Raw genomic sequence first — 18,332 nt, forward strand, 5'->3', positions numbered from 1 at the left:
CCCATTTTTAATTTTTATTAAAGAGCTATTAGATTTTTTTTTTTTTTTTGCATTATTTAACAAGATTAAACGAGTGTGTATGGTAAATTTAAAGACATAAAATATTTGGTGATTTTGGCATTCAGAGGTCAACAATTACAATAATACAACAATCATAGAAATGTCAAGTTTTTAATAAATCTTTGGAAGTGATATTCAATTAATTGAAGTAAAAATATGGTGAACTGACAAATAATCAAATATTTATCTCTTTTATTTTTTGAGACAAATGAGCCAATCTTTTAATTTAAGCTTTTTATTTGTTGTTAGAAAATATATATTTTATATATTGTTAGTAAAAATATGGTGAAAAGACAAATAATCAAATTTTCACATGTAAACAATATGTATTATTTAAGTTGTTACCAATGTTGTTAGAAAAAAAAAAATATATATATATATATATATATATGTGTGTGTGTGACGTATATTTTTGTTAATTTCTAGAAAATGACACATGAAAGGTTTTAAAATTTTAATCAGGCATGTCACTAATTTTTAAAAGTATTTATGTTTAAATACTGTATCATCATTTAAGTGACAATGGTGCATATTTGTATAATGTATATACTATATATACAACCGAAACAAATGCAAAGCTTACCACATGCATTACTCGACGCAAAACGGAATCCATAAACATGAGTTTCCATGGCTCTGATATTGTGCTGGGCAGGGGCAGATAAATATAATAAGCAGCTGCTATTGACAGTAAAATCGCCACGATCAAAACAGACCGCATGATAATTATGGTTTCAGTTAAAGAACACAAGAAACTCATGAAACTACACCGGTCTCAGAGTTGACAGTGATTGACTGAATGATGTTGTAATACCTCATCTGACCCCAGAGAGCAGTGGTTTTGAAACAGCAAAATTTACATTAAAAGTCCTCAGGTATGAGAGCGCTGAAGCCATCGTTTTTAATTTTGTGAAGTTGCAATTATTTTTTTTGATGGCTAGCATTTATTTACTACTCTTGCCTTGATAGACATATCGAAAATCACGCAAGTGTTTAAGTAAACGATATCTCATGTTGATTTTTTTTCCTGCACTGTATTCTACTAGTAGACTGTGACTTTTATTTTGAAATAACCCTCACGTTCTGTCATGTAACAGTTGTTTACATAGCTACGTAACATTGGAATGTACTGTATAACAGACATCTGTCAGCTCAACGATGAAAGCACTACTCGTGTTATACTATTTTACTGCTTTTACTACAACTGCTATTATTTCTATTAGTATTACATTTCTTGTTATAGAGATATATTTATGTATAGCTAATATTGGTCATCTTGATAATTCTGCACGTATTGAAGTGGTTGTTAATGTCCTGGTGTGATAATGCATGCTTCATGGTTAATGTCCTAATAAAGCATGGTTTAATCCCAGGCTGTGAGCAAATCACTCAAATATGAGATCTGATCTGATTACTGTAGTATTGTTAATGATCACTAAGTGGCGCTGTAGTTTCTCTTTTATATTATGGTCACCGATTCTCACACTGATTACTATACTTCTATAGAAATATATGAAACTTGAAAAACTTAATTAAATAGCATTTCAACGAAAGCTTAAAAATACAGTAGGTAGCTACTGTAGATTTTTACTCACCGTTAATGTCACATTATTATAATGAGTTGATAAGTTTACTTACTAATCTGGCCCACAAATCAGGAAAATCAAAAGTCTTTTAAAAAGCTGTAGCTTATGAGTTTGGAATATCATACATTTCGATGTATAATATTACAATAAATATTAGATTGAATTGAACTCTGTACGGTTATGACAGCATGGAATATGAGTGGGAAATTCTAGATAGATTCCACTTTTGTGGATTTGTGAGATATCGTAGTTCTAAACAAAATCCTGTGTATATCATGTTTGAGGATGTGGAACCTACAAAGAGGAACTTAATCAGTTTGTGGACAAAGCACGTGAGTTTTACATTAATTGCTTGTATATGTAAATAATAACTATTATTATTATTGTTATTGTTGTTGTAGTTAGGCTACAGTTTGCATATAAACAAAAAAAAAACTATTTATTTAAAAACAATTTTTTTTTTTTTTAATTCATGCTTTAGGGTAAAATAATGTATGGTTCAACTTGCTTCTATTTCAAAGCAAACTTCAACAAAACTGCCAATTTAGGAAAATTCATTCAACTTTTTTGGTTTCACGTTGTCTTAACGCCCTGCTAACATCCCCTTTTGTCTTTATTATCAGTTATGATTAATGCGGTGACTGATGGAATGGTACGGGAGAGTATTCGGTGTTATACGGTAAACTTTTACACCCCCATGTGCGCTTCCACATAATTGACATGGCGGAATTCTTCAATGGTTTGGTCTAGTCCGCCGTGGACTTTGCAGCAACGGAATGACATGCTTTCTATATTACAGGCATTTAGGGACTAAAGTGTTAATAAGCGAGTTTTACTGAATCCGAGGTAAGTAGACGCGTTTTGTTGAAAGTATTAACGCGGTAATGTAGTTTTCAGAAGCGCTCTGAGACGTTGTTTCGCAAAGTTTCAAGTTGCAGAAATGCGCGAGCCGGCTGACTCTTTGATGGGAAAGGGAAGTCTTGAATTGAATGGAAAACGAAACAATACATAAACGAAACTTAGTGCGTTAAACTCTTAACACTTTTGCGTGAGCTGATTTACTTTACTTTTATTTGTGTCTATTTTGACAGCTGTATTTTAAGTAGTGTATTTCAATTGATACGCTATGTGCATCTTGTGTACTTGCTATGCAGGAAAAATGTAATTCGTATTCATCATTAACGCTGCTTTATCAAAATTCAGTGACACTTGTAATGCCTAAGTGAGAATTAACAAAAGGAGGCTTTTATAACATAATTATTCGCTATTGTGAATCTGTCCACTGGATTTCCCCCGGAAAATTCTGGAATTGGAAACCGATTATTTTTTTATCAACACAGGGGCCTGTTTGTATAATTTAAACATGTTGCATTCATATGCCTTTACCCATGTAACATTTTTATAGGACACGGGTAAAGATGCCAAAGACATTTGGAAAGTGACACGTCAATTCCTAGCAACAAGTTTGCTTTAGCGTCACGCGAATAATATACTTTTATAATGGCTAGGTTGTAATGAGCATGACGTATGTTGTATGTTGTGTACATACGGTCCAGTTCCGTCTACATAGCCATTATAATAATCACATACACTTCAGAGAAGCGTTCTAATGGGGAAACTGGTACGTGCATTGAAGAATAGCGTTCTTTTGAGTCGAATCGTTTCAATGATTCACTTGAACCGGTTCACAAAAACGGTCTAACGATTCGTTCTTTAATGGGACTGAGTCAGTCCGTGCGGTGCTTTATAAAAGCTCACCATTGTATTGAACTCGAGAAACGTCTGTTTCGAATATTAAAAGCGATAGAGCTGACAGTACAGTGTTCTTGGAGCATATTGAGGATTTGACCGGACGGAAGTTACTTTAATAAGAGACATGTATGATATATTTAATACGCGTAATAAAATTGTCACGACTCTCTGAATCTCTGAATCGTTTGGAGTTGGGCTTTCTATGGGAGCATTTAAAAGTTGCAGTCTTGCGCATGAAAACTGTTTCTTATAAGGATGATAGCGTTAAAATGTGAACAGTCGTTAAAGGAAAAATACAGACTGTCACCAAATATGATTTAAGAAAACACATTCAGTTGGGGTTGCGGATCGTTTCGTGGACCGGATCTTCTGGCCAGAGGCAACCCGATCCCAAATACATGACGTCATGTGACATTCCAGAGCGAATCTTGAGGTGCAGACTATAGAGACTCCAACCTGTGCATCAAGCTTGATTTCTCCCCTTTAAGTCACTGTTGTAGTATTTATAGAGGTGGAAAGTGGAAAAGTATCTTCTGTAATATGAGAGTGTTAAACAGCAGTGAAAACATCTCTTTTGTTATGTCAAACACATGGGTTTTGCGGACTAATACTGTAGACTACTGAAGTTTTATTGTAAGTGATGCTTTAAATTATGTACTGTGTGAAGAAAATGCACTTTTCTGTGGTGGTAACCTGACCACAGGGTGAGGACTGATTTGTCAGCATCTCACACCCCCATTAAGACACACAGGCGTACCCTGGCCCCTCCCAACCCTACAGCCCTTTGGCCCCAAACGCAGACGTTAAAAGAATGTGATGCTTGTAGGTATTTTCTAGAGTCCCATACCATTCTTTGGCTCAGTCACCAGTTCTGGTGATAACGCCAGGCTATACTTAGTGCTTTATACACTTTCATTAACATTTAATGCAAAGACACATTGTAGATAAGTTTTTCCAAAGCAACCCGTTTTTTTATTTTTTATAACACCACTGGTTTGCTCTCTGGGTTCTCCACTGTCCACCACCTCTCTAATTTGAAGAGAGCTGATGTTATCGAAATACTTAGGCGTTTGAGCTAACTGCATTGGAAAATCAGATGCTTTGCTCTATCTGTCTCCATCATTTCCTGAGAGAGATTGTAATGATCTGTCGAGCTGTCAGTACTTCTTTGTTGTCGTTATCGAATCGGTTGTGCCGAATTATTGCTAATGCCAGTTACCCTGAGGTTAAGTGAGATGTCCTTATGAGAAACTCATGGTACATTAGAGAAAAATGTAGGCTTTTAGCACAGAGAAGGGTGGTAGTCGTGGTGGTTAAAGATCTGGTTTAGGAATGGGTGATTCATGGAGAATTACTGTGAACCCTGATCACCATCATACCCTTGAGCAAAAAACCCACGGTTCCCTCCTACAGTGTTATTCTGTGGGATTTTTTCCACTGTTTTCGGTTATAGTTAAGGATTTAAACAAACCCATATAAGTATGAGCAAGTAGTTCCAGTCCTTGAATTTGATTGGTCTAGCAGTGTTCCAGAAGTGATGATGTAATCCAACAGCGACTTTTGTCTGTTCATATCAATCTGATATGTCTGTTCATTTTGTCTGTTTGCGTGTTCCATCGTTATGCTAGTAGATGACAAGAAGTGATTGAATCATTCATTCAACAGATTTGTTCAAGGACACTGATTCTTTCTGGAATAACAACATAATATTCTGGAATAACAACCTAATATTTCAACTTAATTTTTAAAATAATTGTTTAATAGTGAAATTCCTGGTTCTGCATGGGCAAGAAAATTACCAACAGTCAGACAAATCGCAAAATCAACATCTTTATGAAGCTTTACATTTATCCCTCATTTTTAATTTGATTGTCATTCACAATGTTTCAAGTTCTTTCCCAATTTAAGCCATTAAACACGCAGTCTTATACTTTAAATACGCAGTCTTGTACTTTTGTTTTATAGTCTGATTTTCAAATCCTTTTTTTTTTTTTTTGCTTCGGATCAAAGTTTGTAATTTCACCTCTGGTTTGTTCATCGCTGGTTCATAACTCTATCAAAGACTTAAAAAAAAAAAATTCCCAATTTGAAAAATGAAAGGGACTTCATTTTCATATCTCCATATGGCAGAAATTGTCAAATAAGTATGTCTCTCCAAATTCAGCATATCTTTAAGAGTGAGCAATTGAACCATTTATTTGATTAATTTGTTCAAAAACACTGATTGATTCAGTATCACCACTACTTGGAAAGATTCAATGGTTAATTCAAATTTTACTTTGTTTGGAACTGTTTTCATTGACGAAATAATAATAGAGTTGAGATTTTTTTCCGTTCAGATGCTGTGGATGGTTTATCTCCAAACTGGTGCATCGTTTTGTTTTTCCTTCCTTTCTCTGACCTCTTCGTGAATAGGTGCATTGGAATGCACAAACAGATTTTTAGGTGCTGAGACCAAACTTTTCCCGCCCTTTTATCTCTTCAGCCTTCAGTTGCTGGAGGCAGGATTGAGGAGTGGATATTGGTCTTTGTCTCTTCTGCTGAGCATCACAGCATGCTTGATCATAAGAGCCTCTTATACAGACAGATCCAGCAATGTTTTGCTTTAGATGTTTCATGAATTGGATGATCTACCTGCACTACTAAGCATAACATGTTTGGTACAGATGTCCTGAAACACAAATACACACTAACATAGCTTGCCTGTTTGTAGCTGAGGCCCAAATCAGGATAAGGAATGTGACCTATTGACCTTTAGAAGAAGGAGGGAAAGCGTGAAGAGTGGTGCCTGTTCATTCTGTACATACATGCACATGTTTATTCCCACTTTTGCATGGCTGGAGGTTTGTAGAATGTGATTTCTGAAATATGGTTGAAGTCTAAATGGGCCGATTAACTGTAATGTTAAAACATCAGTGTGGATGTTATGACAAGATTAGATAAAGTACATGATGCTCATTGACTTGATGGTTATGATTATGAAATGAGTTGGGTGAGAATTTCATTAATAATTAAATTTACAATTATTCTACTATGACTAAAACTATGCATCTTTAACTACTCATTGTCATGATAACCTGTTATTGATGGCACTGATTTAACTAACTGGTTTGATTCATTAATTTGTGATTCAGATTACACTGTTCATGTTGTATGTTTTGACTCACTAAAAAGAACCAGTTCATAAGAGTCATTCTTTTATGAATCAAACTACCCTGTTCCTGCTGTATGTTTTGATTCACTAAAAAGGACCGGCTCATAAGAGTCATTTGTTCAGGAATCAGACTACGCTGTTTGCACTATGTATTTTTGATTTACTAAAAAGAACTGACTCGTAGAAGTTGTTTTTTCGGGAATCAGATTATGCAGTTCAAATAATATGTTTTTGATTGAATAAAAAGAACCAGCTCAAAAGAGTGTATTTTGTGATGCGGACATTGTTCATGCTGTCTGTTTTGATTCACTAAATAAACCAGCTGATTAGAGTCATTTGTTCGGGACTACACTGTTTGCGCTATTGATTCACTAAAAAAAGGACTGGCTCATAAGAGTCGTTCAGATATTAATATCGGTTGAGCTGTATGTTTTGATAAATAGGCTCTAGATTTTTATCTATCAACTTCTTCCTTTCTCAATCTGTAGCTCCATTTGTATTCTGTCCCTGGACACAATTAGGATGTTAAGGGTGTGAGACTGTATAATTTTCTCCGATGTGACCCTGCGCAACTCCTCCGTGTGACTGGAGAATATGATTCACTCAGCCTGACCCAGTTAAGATGCTCCTCTGCTCCTTCTCAGCGCTCAGAGGCAGGATCACGTTTCATATTGGGGTTACGCAACACTGAATTTGGATCCTGGGAAACTCTTTTCTGTCTTCTTTCTCTGCACTGTCCCTCTTTTTTTTTTCCCTCTCTCCTAGTGTCTTTTACTGTATGTTCTGTAAGGTGAGAGTGGATGGAGTTTCAGTGTGGGCAGAAACAGGGTCAGCTTTTTGAGCTCAGCTGGGTGTGTAACTGCATTATTGTGCCTTCAGGGAGGAACCAGGTCGTGCTCTGGAGTCTGTGGTGTCGGTGTTGGGTAACACCTTTATCTGTTAAACAGGCCAGAGGCACTGAGATGGGTCGTGATGCTGTTATATAGACCGAAGGAAAAGAAAATGACAATTTAATATCACAAATGATTTATTAGAGAACATATTTTGCTTTTGAGAAACAGGCTTTAGTAATCTCTCGAATATCAGAAAAGATCTTAACGATGTCACAAACTGTTCTCAGATTTGGCAAGATATTAAAGCCTGAAATCAAATGTAAGAGATTTCAGAATGAACTGGAACATTTCTCATCAAAATTATCTGGGCTATGCTATCCACATTTATATTATAGCTCTATACTCATCCTGTTAATTACAATTTCTCATTTGTTTTTGTTTATTTCTCCTCAGGACTTGCCCTGAGACAAGCTTGATACTAAACTGAAACATATTTGAGAATTCAATTTAGGGATAGTTCACCCAAAAATAAAAATTCAGTCATTGTTTACTCGCCCTCATATTGTATCAAATCTGCATGACTTTCTGTCTGCTGTGTCACAAGTCTTCTGAATGCATATGATTAGGGGTTTACAACGTGTCATCTACAATAATAGCATAATTGTTGTTTTAATGACGTGTGAGCTGACATTATCGAATATGCAACTTTTTTTGTATGTAACACTTTTTTCTCATAACATTATTTATGCAATTGTAATTGCGGCGTCAATGCATTCATGCCACCTTTAAGCTGCATTAAACAGTCTGTGTGAATACATCTAAATGCCACTTCAGATGTGCCACATATGCAATGCAAAGATGGATTTTGTTGATACTGATTTCAGTTGATTAGTAACATCTTTTATGAATCTAATTGAATTTATTAATTCAATGTAAGAATTTCATATAAAAGATGATGCACTAAAAAGGTTAGACAATTCTCCACATCATGGTAAAAATGCCTCTGGAAATCACTATAATGGGGCAAATACTGTTAAAAATATTCTCTAATTCAGAAAATGCGGAAACGCAATAAATAAATAAATCATACATTTTAGTCTGGTCTAAAGTTATCATATGTAGGGGAGTGCGTACTCCCCTACATATGATAACTTTAGACCAGACTAAAATTTATGATGTTGTTCATTAATAATATGAATATATGCATACAGAAGTCTTGTATGATTACATTGCAGTCTTGTATGATTACATTAGACATGAGGGTTGTTCACACCAAGGATGACTATAAAGATAACAATATTAGCATCCACACCAACAAACGATAACATTCTATTTATTATAAGTGAATTATTCAGAAAGTGATTCCAATTATATTGTTCCTGTGTATTGTTATCATCATAGCTGTGGTGTGGACTATTCTTTAAATTTAGATTTTTTCAAAACTTTATAATTTACTCTAACTTTGTAGCCCTAGACTGATAGGCAAGCTGGGTAACTATACTAGCTATCAGGCCAGAAACCTCTCAACTAGAGCAATAGACCAGACGCAAATAAAGGCCAGTCAGTTGGTTCATTATTCTGCCACACTCCTGTAATGTGTCCTCGATTTCCTGTCTGTGCCTCGTCTGGACCGTTATCGCTTCAGTTCCATTGTGGCCGAGGTTGTTGAGATATTTTTAAAGAAGTGATGTCATCTGGCTGTAAACACTGATCAGAGTCACAGACGTGAGTCAATGTTGGAGAGATGGAAATCCTGAGCGCTCTGAGGTGAGATGGAGTTACTTTGCAGGCAAAAAAAATGTGACATTTAGATTTTCTCATTCTCTAGGAATGTGTGTTTGCAAGCCTGAGCGTGCGTTTTGTGTGTGTGTTTCAGCTGATCAGGGCTGAGGGAAGGGATGAAATGAGAGAATAAAGAAATGAGGGGGAGATTGAGAGGGAAAAGTGATGTTTTCTTGGTTTCCCAGCTTCCTCTGTGTTATTATGTGCCATTAGCTGGGTTATAGGCCCATGCCAGACTGGGTCCACATCTGGGACTGTAAACCTGCCAGATGCAAGAACAGATTTCTAAAAAGAATTAAATCTGTCTTATGGTGGTGTGTGTGGCAGGGTGCTGTTGTTACTGCTTGTTTGCTGTTGTTACTGCTTGTGTGCTGTTTAGTATACATTTTTGATGCTATTATAATTTCTAAAGTACTTTCTAATGTGTAGTTGTTAAAAGTAAGGTTTATTCCACACTATGGCACGATCAAAACATAGGCTTGTTGATTTGAGCTTGCCTTCACACAGCAACACTGACTCAGCCAATGGTGTGAGTTTGGGGTGGGACTGTCTGTTGTATCAACTAATGGTTGAGTATTCAGGAAACCTGTTTGAATATAATCATTGTTTGCAGAAATTACACGCTTCACGTTTAAATTTTACTGCGAATTTGCATTGTTGAAATGCTTTTGTATGCTTAATGTCACTGTACATAGTAGATGTTTCTTTTAATGTATTTTGGGAGTTTAAGGAAGTTGAGACAGTGAATATCTTGTGGTTTATATGTCATCAGTTTTCGAATTAGGTTAGAGTTGAACTCTCTAGTTCCAGTAATAGCCCATAGTTATATCTAAATTCAGGCCAAAGTTGAATTGTCATCAGTTGAATCTATGCAAAATATAAACTGCTGTTCAAAAGTTTGAGTTGATTTTTATCTATCTGTCTGTCCGTCCGTCCGTCCGACCAAATCTTATCTATCATCTAAATCTTATCTATCTTATCTATCTATCATCTAAATCTTATCTATCTTATCTATCTATCATCTAAATCTTATCTATCTTATCTATCTATCTATCTAATCTATATATATGTAATATTATTTATTTTTTTCCCAAAGAAATCTCTTCCTGATCCCAGAAGTTTGTACGTTTGTGTATAACAGAAAGAGCTTTCTAAAGACATGTATGTAAGTTAATTGAAATGCCACATCATCTGATCATTTTTAAATATTGCTCAAAAGTTGCTCTTTCATACCTCAGGGCTCCTTAATTTCTCAGATGTTTTGTGTCGTTTGAGATCTCTGAAAGAGGACACATATTGGTGAATATTTTAGCTCTTATAGCCTTTCTTCTGAATTTGGCTAAACACAACATACCTATCCAGTTGCTCTCTGATCCATGTCCTCTGTGATCATCAAACATCCAGGTCCCGAGGAAGATCTGAGAGAATGTCATCAAGGAAACGATTGTTTCACTGGTGTTGTTTTGGTTGTATGAAAGGCGTGCTGTTTGACTGTGTGCGAGGGGGTGTGAGGGCGACGAGGAGGTGGTCTGGGGAATACCCCACATCGCTGGAACCTCAACCGTACCATGAAAGGACTCTCTGTGTCTTTCCTGATTGACACTCGCTGCGACGTGGTCACAACAACATGACCCGTGAAGGTAGGGGGTCCGGTCTCTTCGTGTGACACCCCCTCCCCACTCCCCTCGGCTCTGACATTCTATGAATCTTCTTAACTTTTCACTCAGGGGTTTTAGCCCTTAAACGCCCCCCCCCCGCCCCCAACCCTACAGAAGTTCAGACTCCAGCCATCCTCAGGAATGAGGGGAATGAGGAGAGTAGAAAGACAAGAAAGAATGGATTGAGAGCCTGAGGGGTAAAGAGAGAGGAGGGGGAACAGGAGAAGAGAGCGGTTTTTGGACCCCAGAGGCTTTGGCGTGTTAAGCCGTAGTATTAATGATTTTAGTTGGGCGGTAATCACAGGCCGTGGCATAGAGCACAGAGGAAAGCAAAACAAGCATGCTCAGAATGAGAAAGACCGCAGAATGCTTCAGCAGTGCATGAAGTCAGGTTAATGTAGAGCTTCTGTCCATATAAGTGTTAAAGACAAGTCACAATGGAATACTAGTTAGTTGTCTTGCTAGTCTTTTCAGTTAGTGAGGCTGACGGTCTTTTTTTATTTATTTGTTTCTTCATTGGAATAATGATGCATGTTGGTTCAAAGAATATAATGTTCTGAATTTTTTTTCTTTGTTTTTTTTTATTTTTGTTCTGTTCTGTTTTTTCCCCCAAATTAAAAAGTGTAGCTAATATTTCAATGTAATGAGTTGTTCCACCTCTAAATCTTTCTTTGCAGCTGACATCACCAAGACTTCTTTTTTTTTTCAGTCCCATTTCATTCTTATTTTTCAGTCTCTAGAGACCACGTAAAGTAACTTTACCAAGTAAAGTTTATATACTGTTTATACTGAATACACTGTATATACAGTATCTCACATTGTGGAGACTGTGAGCTGTGAATCATTTCATGTTAACTTTCAAGGGAACAGGTTTGCTGTGGGTGGTGTGTATGTTTATGTGTGTTTAGCAGTGGAAGTGAAGGCATTTATGACCCAATAAAAAGCCCCCGACCTCTATTTTCGCATCTTCCTCTCTCCTGGAGATCAGAGGACGTTTCACGTCTACAATTTCTCACGTCTTAATAATTCAAAGTATGTAGGTGATTTTTGTGGTTTTTAACAAACAGCTGAATTTATAAAAAAAAAAAAGAAAAGAACCACAAAATTTTATGAACATTCTGCCATGGTTAAAAAACAATATGGACCCGATGGTACTACCACAGTACTTTTTTGTAGCTTAAGGTTTCTGTCTGTAAACACTGTAGCTGTTGTTTTTCGTGTGCTACTTCAGAGCATCAGATGAATGATATCAGTTGCTCTGGACTGGGTTTGACCCCTGGGGATGACGTTTGAGTTAAATGGGACAGGTTATTGCTTTCGTAGAGGAAAATGGCACCAGTCAGCTGAGATGACATTATCATTGCTGTGCTGATCTTTCCCCCGACCTGAACTTTGATTGTTGTTGTTTTTTTTAAGAGTGTCATGTGAAGCATTTCTGAGAGGTGTTCATCCAGTGTGACAAGCAATATTGCGCTTGTTTTGAGGACGGAAGTGCAGTCTTTCAACATCAAGCTAAACGATACAGTACAATATGTATTGACTTCTGTGCAGGTCTGTTGTGCGAGTGTTTTATGCTTCAAAGGTTGCAGCATGCACCCTGATTTTCTGTACCAAACCATAATGCGTTGAAAACGGTAGTTTGTGATGGTTCTTTGAACACAAGGTTCAAACCACATTCATTTTTAAATGTGTGAATCTAAATGTTAAAAATGTAATTTAACAAATGCAATGAACATGCTAAGTGTATACATTTGAATTAAAAACTGAAGTGTCATTTACAGTTATATTGCTGTAATTGTTTTCAAGTTATGGCCAATAACCAACAAATTGCAATAAATAAAATTTAATGTTAATTAATTATTTAAAGTATAATTTATTATCGTAATAGATGTTAAATAAATGTTATCTTATAAAAACAAACAAAACAAATGCAAAAATTCATAATTTCAGTAATTGTTTCATAAATTCCTATGTGAATTTAAGCGTCACAATATTATAATGTACTGTGTAATACATGGATAACTATTCATTTTGAAATCTGTTTCTGTGCAGAAAAAATAAATGATTATTGTAGGAAATGACTCTTCTGGAAATTTCTCTTCAAGGGTTAAATCCAGAAAGACATATTATTTAAATTTTTCATCAAAAAGTGCATATAATTCTCTATGCATAAAATTTGATTTTACTATTTTGTACTGTATTATAATTTTTTTAATGTATTTTATATTTATTTAAATATTTTTAAAGGCACACAGATGTAATGTTTCATAGATTGCTGCAAGACAAAGTTTGCTGTTTTGTACCTTTTTTTTTATTTTTATTTTCTCTCCCAGTCTCCCAGCTGTGGTAGAGAGACTGTCGCCCTATAACTGCATTTTATATACAGATTACATCATCCCTACACAGATTTACATCATCATATAAACATTGGTGACATCATAATGATTTCATCCTGTTCCATAACCCACCAGTAGCCTTTCAATGAGACGTGTGTTCAGTGTGTATTTGCTTTATGTGTGTGTGTGTGTGTGTGTGTGTGTGTGTGTGTTGGGGGTTGCAGATGAGGATCTGCTTTAGTCTTCATCATTAGCCGTCCATGGCTGATTTCAATTGAGGCTAATTGCTCATTTAAGGAGCGGTCTGGCACATAGTGACTGTGTCATCATACAATCAGATATTATTTTAACAAAGTGGGTATCTCTCTCAGGTTGTTGCAGGGAGGGCTCCATGAATGTTCGTCACCATGATGATGATGGACCAAATGCTGGACCTCCCGCTTCCATTGAGCAACGAGGTTCCCATGATGCACCACATGATCAATGGCGATGCACCACAGCAGGTGAGCTCATAAAGTCAGACCTCATTTATCCCCCTTGATTATTTGTCTTTTATTGGTTTATCTAATATATTGTCATGATCTCTCAACAACCTCTCATTTTAAAAGCCGGAAATATTCCTCCAAGCCACAACAGCTCTTTAGCTAAGACTAAATGCTTAGAATTGCCCCTTGTTCGACATAATGAACATGTGTGACATCTGTTTTTTTTGGGTTTTTTTTTTACAGGTGATCCTGGTCCAGGTGAACCCAGGTGAGACGTTCACCATCCGCACGGAAGATGGGGCTTTGCAATGCATCCAAGGTTTGTCCAATGAAGATCTTCATATTGCTCTTACTAAATGTTACTGTTCAAATCTGTGCGTGAATCAAGGAATCAAGTTGTTTTCTCTAGAGTTTATGATGCCATTTGAAGTCTATTTTACTTTCAGTTTGGTTGTTTGGAATGAAGACTGTTTTCTGAACTCAAGCACACTCAGAAACAGACACAAATCTGCAATCTGGCATAATGTGAAGTATAATTAACCTGTTATTGCATAATTTTTTGCTTGTCTCTGCTGATATTTCCTGCAACTTGCATTCTTCGCATCTCTAGAAATCTGCATCAGTTTTGCAAGTGTTCAAGAGCTGCACAGTTAATAATAAATAAAACCAAAATTTTGTAATTTTACAATAGTAATATTAATTTTTTTCATATTTCTATTTAGTTATCATTTTAATAATAATAATAATGATTTTTTTTTGTTATATTGGGTTACTCTTGATTTTAAGGTGTCCATAATTATATATTTAAATAATGAGTAATATTAATTAACTGTAATTGTACATGTAACAAGTACACAAGTACTTATATTGATATTCACTAAATTCACCCAGATTGTGCTGCCCTACAAACAAGAACAGCAAACCAGGAGTTTTTTTTTTCAAAAAATTTTTTTGTGATTTAAAATGATTTTGTGAAATTTTTTATTTATTTTTTCCTCCTAAATTGCCCTAAAATGTTCTACACAATAATTATTTGCAAACCTCTAAGGGATCAAGGCCATGTGACGGTGCTACAAGACCATTTCTAACCCTCTTGTGTGTTTGGCCAGTGGAGAGGCATTCGGTCAGTGAATTCCTACACTAAATTACATCTGACCTCATAATGTCTTTTTAACTTCATAAAGGCCACCGAATTCCCTCAGTAAGAGTTTTGCAAGTGTATGTAAGAGATTAAAAGTGGAGAGTCACAGTAGCCTAGGCCACAGGATACTGGATCTGACCGTCTGAGTGCTCACGTCACTGTTTACACAGCTAATAGGAGCTGCAATGATGGTTTAATTCAGTTTGTACAATGAGAATAGCAGAATCAGCAGCAGAGGGCTGTTTGGTTTATGGTAGAGACAGAGCTGGCAGCTGGCCGACAGAGAGAATGTAGACAGAGAAAGAGAGTCTGTACCTCACAGGTGTGGACAAGATGCAGTTGAAGGCCATGATAATGTTCTGGCATGTTCAGGATAAGAACTTTGTTTAATTTTCTAACGTTTGTTCGATCTTTGCCAGCTGCACTGGATAAGCCTAGTCTCCTGTTATTCTTTGATGTTGACTTTGAATTTTTGCAAACAATTTGCTGATAAATGTTTTCCCAGGGCTGGGCAGTGTACTGTTGGCTTATCTTTATTAAAACAGTTCTGTAAAGAGGTACGACATACTATGTCTGTAATTCAGATCCCCTTTAGCATTTGAGATTGTTAAAATGCTAAAGTGCTAAATGAAGCTCTGTGGACACTTTTCATGCAGGATCTGATTCCATAAATCACAGTAATTGCTATTATTTTTTGGTGTGACATTTTTGACCGCTTTACTGTTAGGGAGGTGCAAAATTGCATATTTTAAAAATCAACTAGTTTTTAGGTTGTCTGAATTAGGTTGTCGACTAATTGGTCTTAAGAAAGCCCTGTGTACTGTAATTAGACCGGATTTAAAGAAACAGTTCACCCAAAAACTATCATTGTTATAATTTACTCACCCTTATGTCCTTCCAAACCTATATAGACTTCTTTCACAAACATTAAAAATTTTAGCCCAAACTTTTGGGAAAATATAAATAAATTAATTTCTATTGTAATATCTTTTAAAATGTTATTTATTCCTGTGATGGCAAAGCTGATTTTTCAGCAGCCATGACTTCAGTCTTCAGTGTTACATGATCCTTCAGAAATAATTCTAATATACTGATTTAGTACTCAATAAACATTTATTATTATTATTATTATTGTTGAATCAGTTATGTTGCTTAATTTTTTTATTGTAACCTTATATTAATGTGTCATATCAATGTGTCCTTGCTGAATAAAACTCTTAATTTCTTTAAAAAAGAAATCTTACTAACTCCGAACTTACTAACAAAAAAAAACCGTACTAACTCCGAACTTTTGAACAGTAGTGTAGACATACAATATTTATAAGTAAAATATTTTTATTTTGGTGGCCAATTAGTTAAGCTATTGACAAACACAAACAGGGTGTCCGGACAGCCAGTGTCAACTGTTTTGATTATAATGTGAGCAATCCAGTTTTATGAGATCTAGCTTTTATATTTAATATTATTTTGAAGCTGTTTATGTGGTAAGAACCCTAAGTTTTTCAGTGGAAACGTACTGGCCAAGAGGAAAAGGAGCATGTGGGGTTTGCTTTCCACTCCTGCTGAGGTTTGAGGCAGAAAAACATCTGAATTCTACTTCCTCCTCCTCTGAATCACTTTTCCTGCCAGGCGTAGGGCTTCTGATGGACGTCTGCAGGATTGGCGCTGATGCAATCCTTCCGAGAAACGGTCAATAGGATTGTTAGGTGTTATAAAAATAGGTTCTGCTGCTCATATGCATCACTGTGTATTAGTCCGTATCCTCACAGACATATTGTCGACTCACTCTCATCAGGAGGCCTGTAAAATATACACACACACACACACACACACACACACACATGCATGCATGCATTCCAGACTAATGACTCTTTTTCTCTCTCCTCGATTTTATTTATTTGCATATTGAGTGACTTCACCTAATTTTCTTTGTAAAATGCTCTCTGCATCCTTGTATTCTAGCGCTATCTCTTCCCTTCACTCTTTTTCTCTGGACTGTGTAAATATGTTTCCTGTTGATGTGGCTCGGAGGCCTCCCCCCCTCTCTGTGGCCCCCCAATCCCTCACCCCTTTCCTCCAACTCCGAGAAACAGAACTCCAAAAGGCAGATGTCTAATATTAATGGCTGCGGTCCCAAAAAACTGTGTGCAAAAACAAATGTCTCCCTTCTGACAGTCGAGATAGTAAGAGGCCTTGGGCAGACGTTTAGAAGCGAAGGAAAACTTCTAAAAGAATGTGTACATGTGGAGATCAGGCACCGCTAACACATCACACCTGGCCCAACACTCTTTCCAGGTTAACCCTGAGCAGACAGCAGTCGCCTCTGGCCTCAGAGGAGACAAAATACGGGCGAACTTTAGTCTTGGGGGGTGCGTGCTAAGCTTTTGATCTCGCTGTGGGACATGCTGGTCTTGATGAACGTCATATTGCTTACTTATGTTAAAGCATCATAAAACACTGTGTCTGGCTCCTCTCTGTTTTGAAGTCTTCTACACGACCTGAGTGGAATATCCAGAATTCCCTTAATGTAACGACTGAGGTCTGCAGGGAAGTTTGAAAAGCTGTTACTGTACTAACCAAACTGTGGAACGACTTTCATTAAATTGATCGAAAGTGACAGTAAAGACATTCATAATATTTCAGATGATTTCAGTTTCAAATAAATGCTGCTCTTTTGAACTTTCTATTCATCAAAGAGTCTTGAAGAAAAAGTGTCGTGGTTTTCCACAAAATAGTAAGCGGCACAAGTGTTTTTAACATTGGTAATAATAAGAAATGTTTCTTGAGCACCAAATCAGCATATTAGAATGATTTCTGAAGGATCATGTGACACTGAAGACTGGAGTAATGATGCTGAAAATTAAACTTTGCCATCAAAAAAAAAAAAACTATAACGGAAACTACAGCAAATGTAAATTTGCATTCCCATTTGCTCTAATAGCAAAATAATCCATGATGGCGTTTCTATGACTTTCCAAAAGAGGAAAAAAAATATCGAGAGATTGATTACATTGGTCAAACGAGAGAAAAATGTTAAATTAGCTGTCACTCCCTCAGCCGTTGTATTAGAAACACTTATGGAGCACTGTGAACTAGTTTTCTGTAATTTAATGCCAAGGTCATATAACACAAAGTATAGTGTTATAAATCTATATTATATTTAAATAGTAGTAATAATAATATCCATAATCAGAGCAGCAGAATACTCTATATATAGAAACACACAACTTTCTACACTTGCACGCAAACCGACAGTAACACACACAGAGTGAGTTCTATATGTGCAGAGATGCATATGCATGCTAAGAGACGTTGACGCCTCCCACAGTAGCCTGAGCGACTACAAACAGCAAAGAGCAGGAGTTCCAGGAACAGATGGTGGTTAGTTTTATAAAAAATGCAAATTTCAAACTCACAAACTCAAGTTCGGGTTATTTTGCTCTCTCCATCTTGCTCTTTGTTGTTCCTCTTTTTCTTTGCACTGTTTTCTTTTTTATGGCATTTTGGTGTCTCCCCCCCCCCCCCCCCCCCTTTTTGGTCCTGTT

The 18,332-nt window shown here is 36.3% G+C and overlaps 2 protein-coding genes across 3 annotated transcripts in view; one reads left to right on the forward strand and one right to left on the reverse strand.

Annotated features, from left to right (window-relative positions):
* LOC107663642 (neutral cholesterol ester hydrolase 1-like) overlaps positions 1-835 on the reverse strand; it is a 3,077-nt gene extending 2,242 nt beyond the window's left edge. For both annotated transcript variants that reach the window (XM_016453882.1, XM_016453881.1), the window contains exon 1: positions 644-835. In XM_016453882.1, coding sequence (XP_016309368.1) covers positions 644-820 — 177 coding nt within the window. In that variant the 5' untranslated portion in view covers positions 821-835. The remainder of the gene's footprint in view (positions 1-643) is intronic.
* Positions 836-2,361: 1,526 nt separating this feature from the next.
* Positions 2,362-18,332, forward strand: part of LOC107663697 (fibronectin type III domain-containing protein 3B-like) — a 60,979-nt gene continuing 45,008 nt past the window's right edge. Inside the window, exons 1-3 of the mRNA XM_016453988.1 lie at positions 2,362-2,492; positions 13,533-13,664; positions 13,890-13,965. Coding sequence (XP_016309474.1) covers positions 13,557-13,664; positions 13,890-13,965 — 184 coding nt within the window. The 5' untranslated portion in view covers positions 2,362-2,492; positions 13,533-13,556. The remainder of the gene's footprint in view (positions 2,493-13,532; positions 13,665-13,889; positions 13,966-18,332) is intronic.

The sequence above is a fragment of the Sinocyclocheilus anshuiensis genome, unplaced genomic scaffold (genome assembly GCF_001515605.1).
Source record: "Sinocyclocheilus anshuiensis isolate Anshui unplaced genomic scaffold, SAMN03320099.WGS_v1.1 scaffold928, whole genome shotgun sequence".
NCBI classification, from domain to species: Eukaryota; Metazoa; Chordata; class Actinopteri; order Cypriniformes; family Cyprinidae; genus Sinocyclocheilus; species Sinocyclocheilus anshuiensis.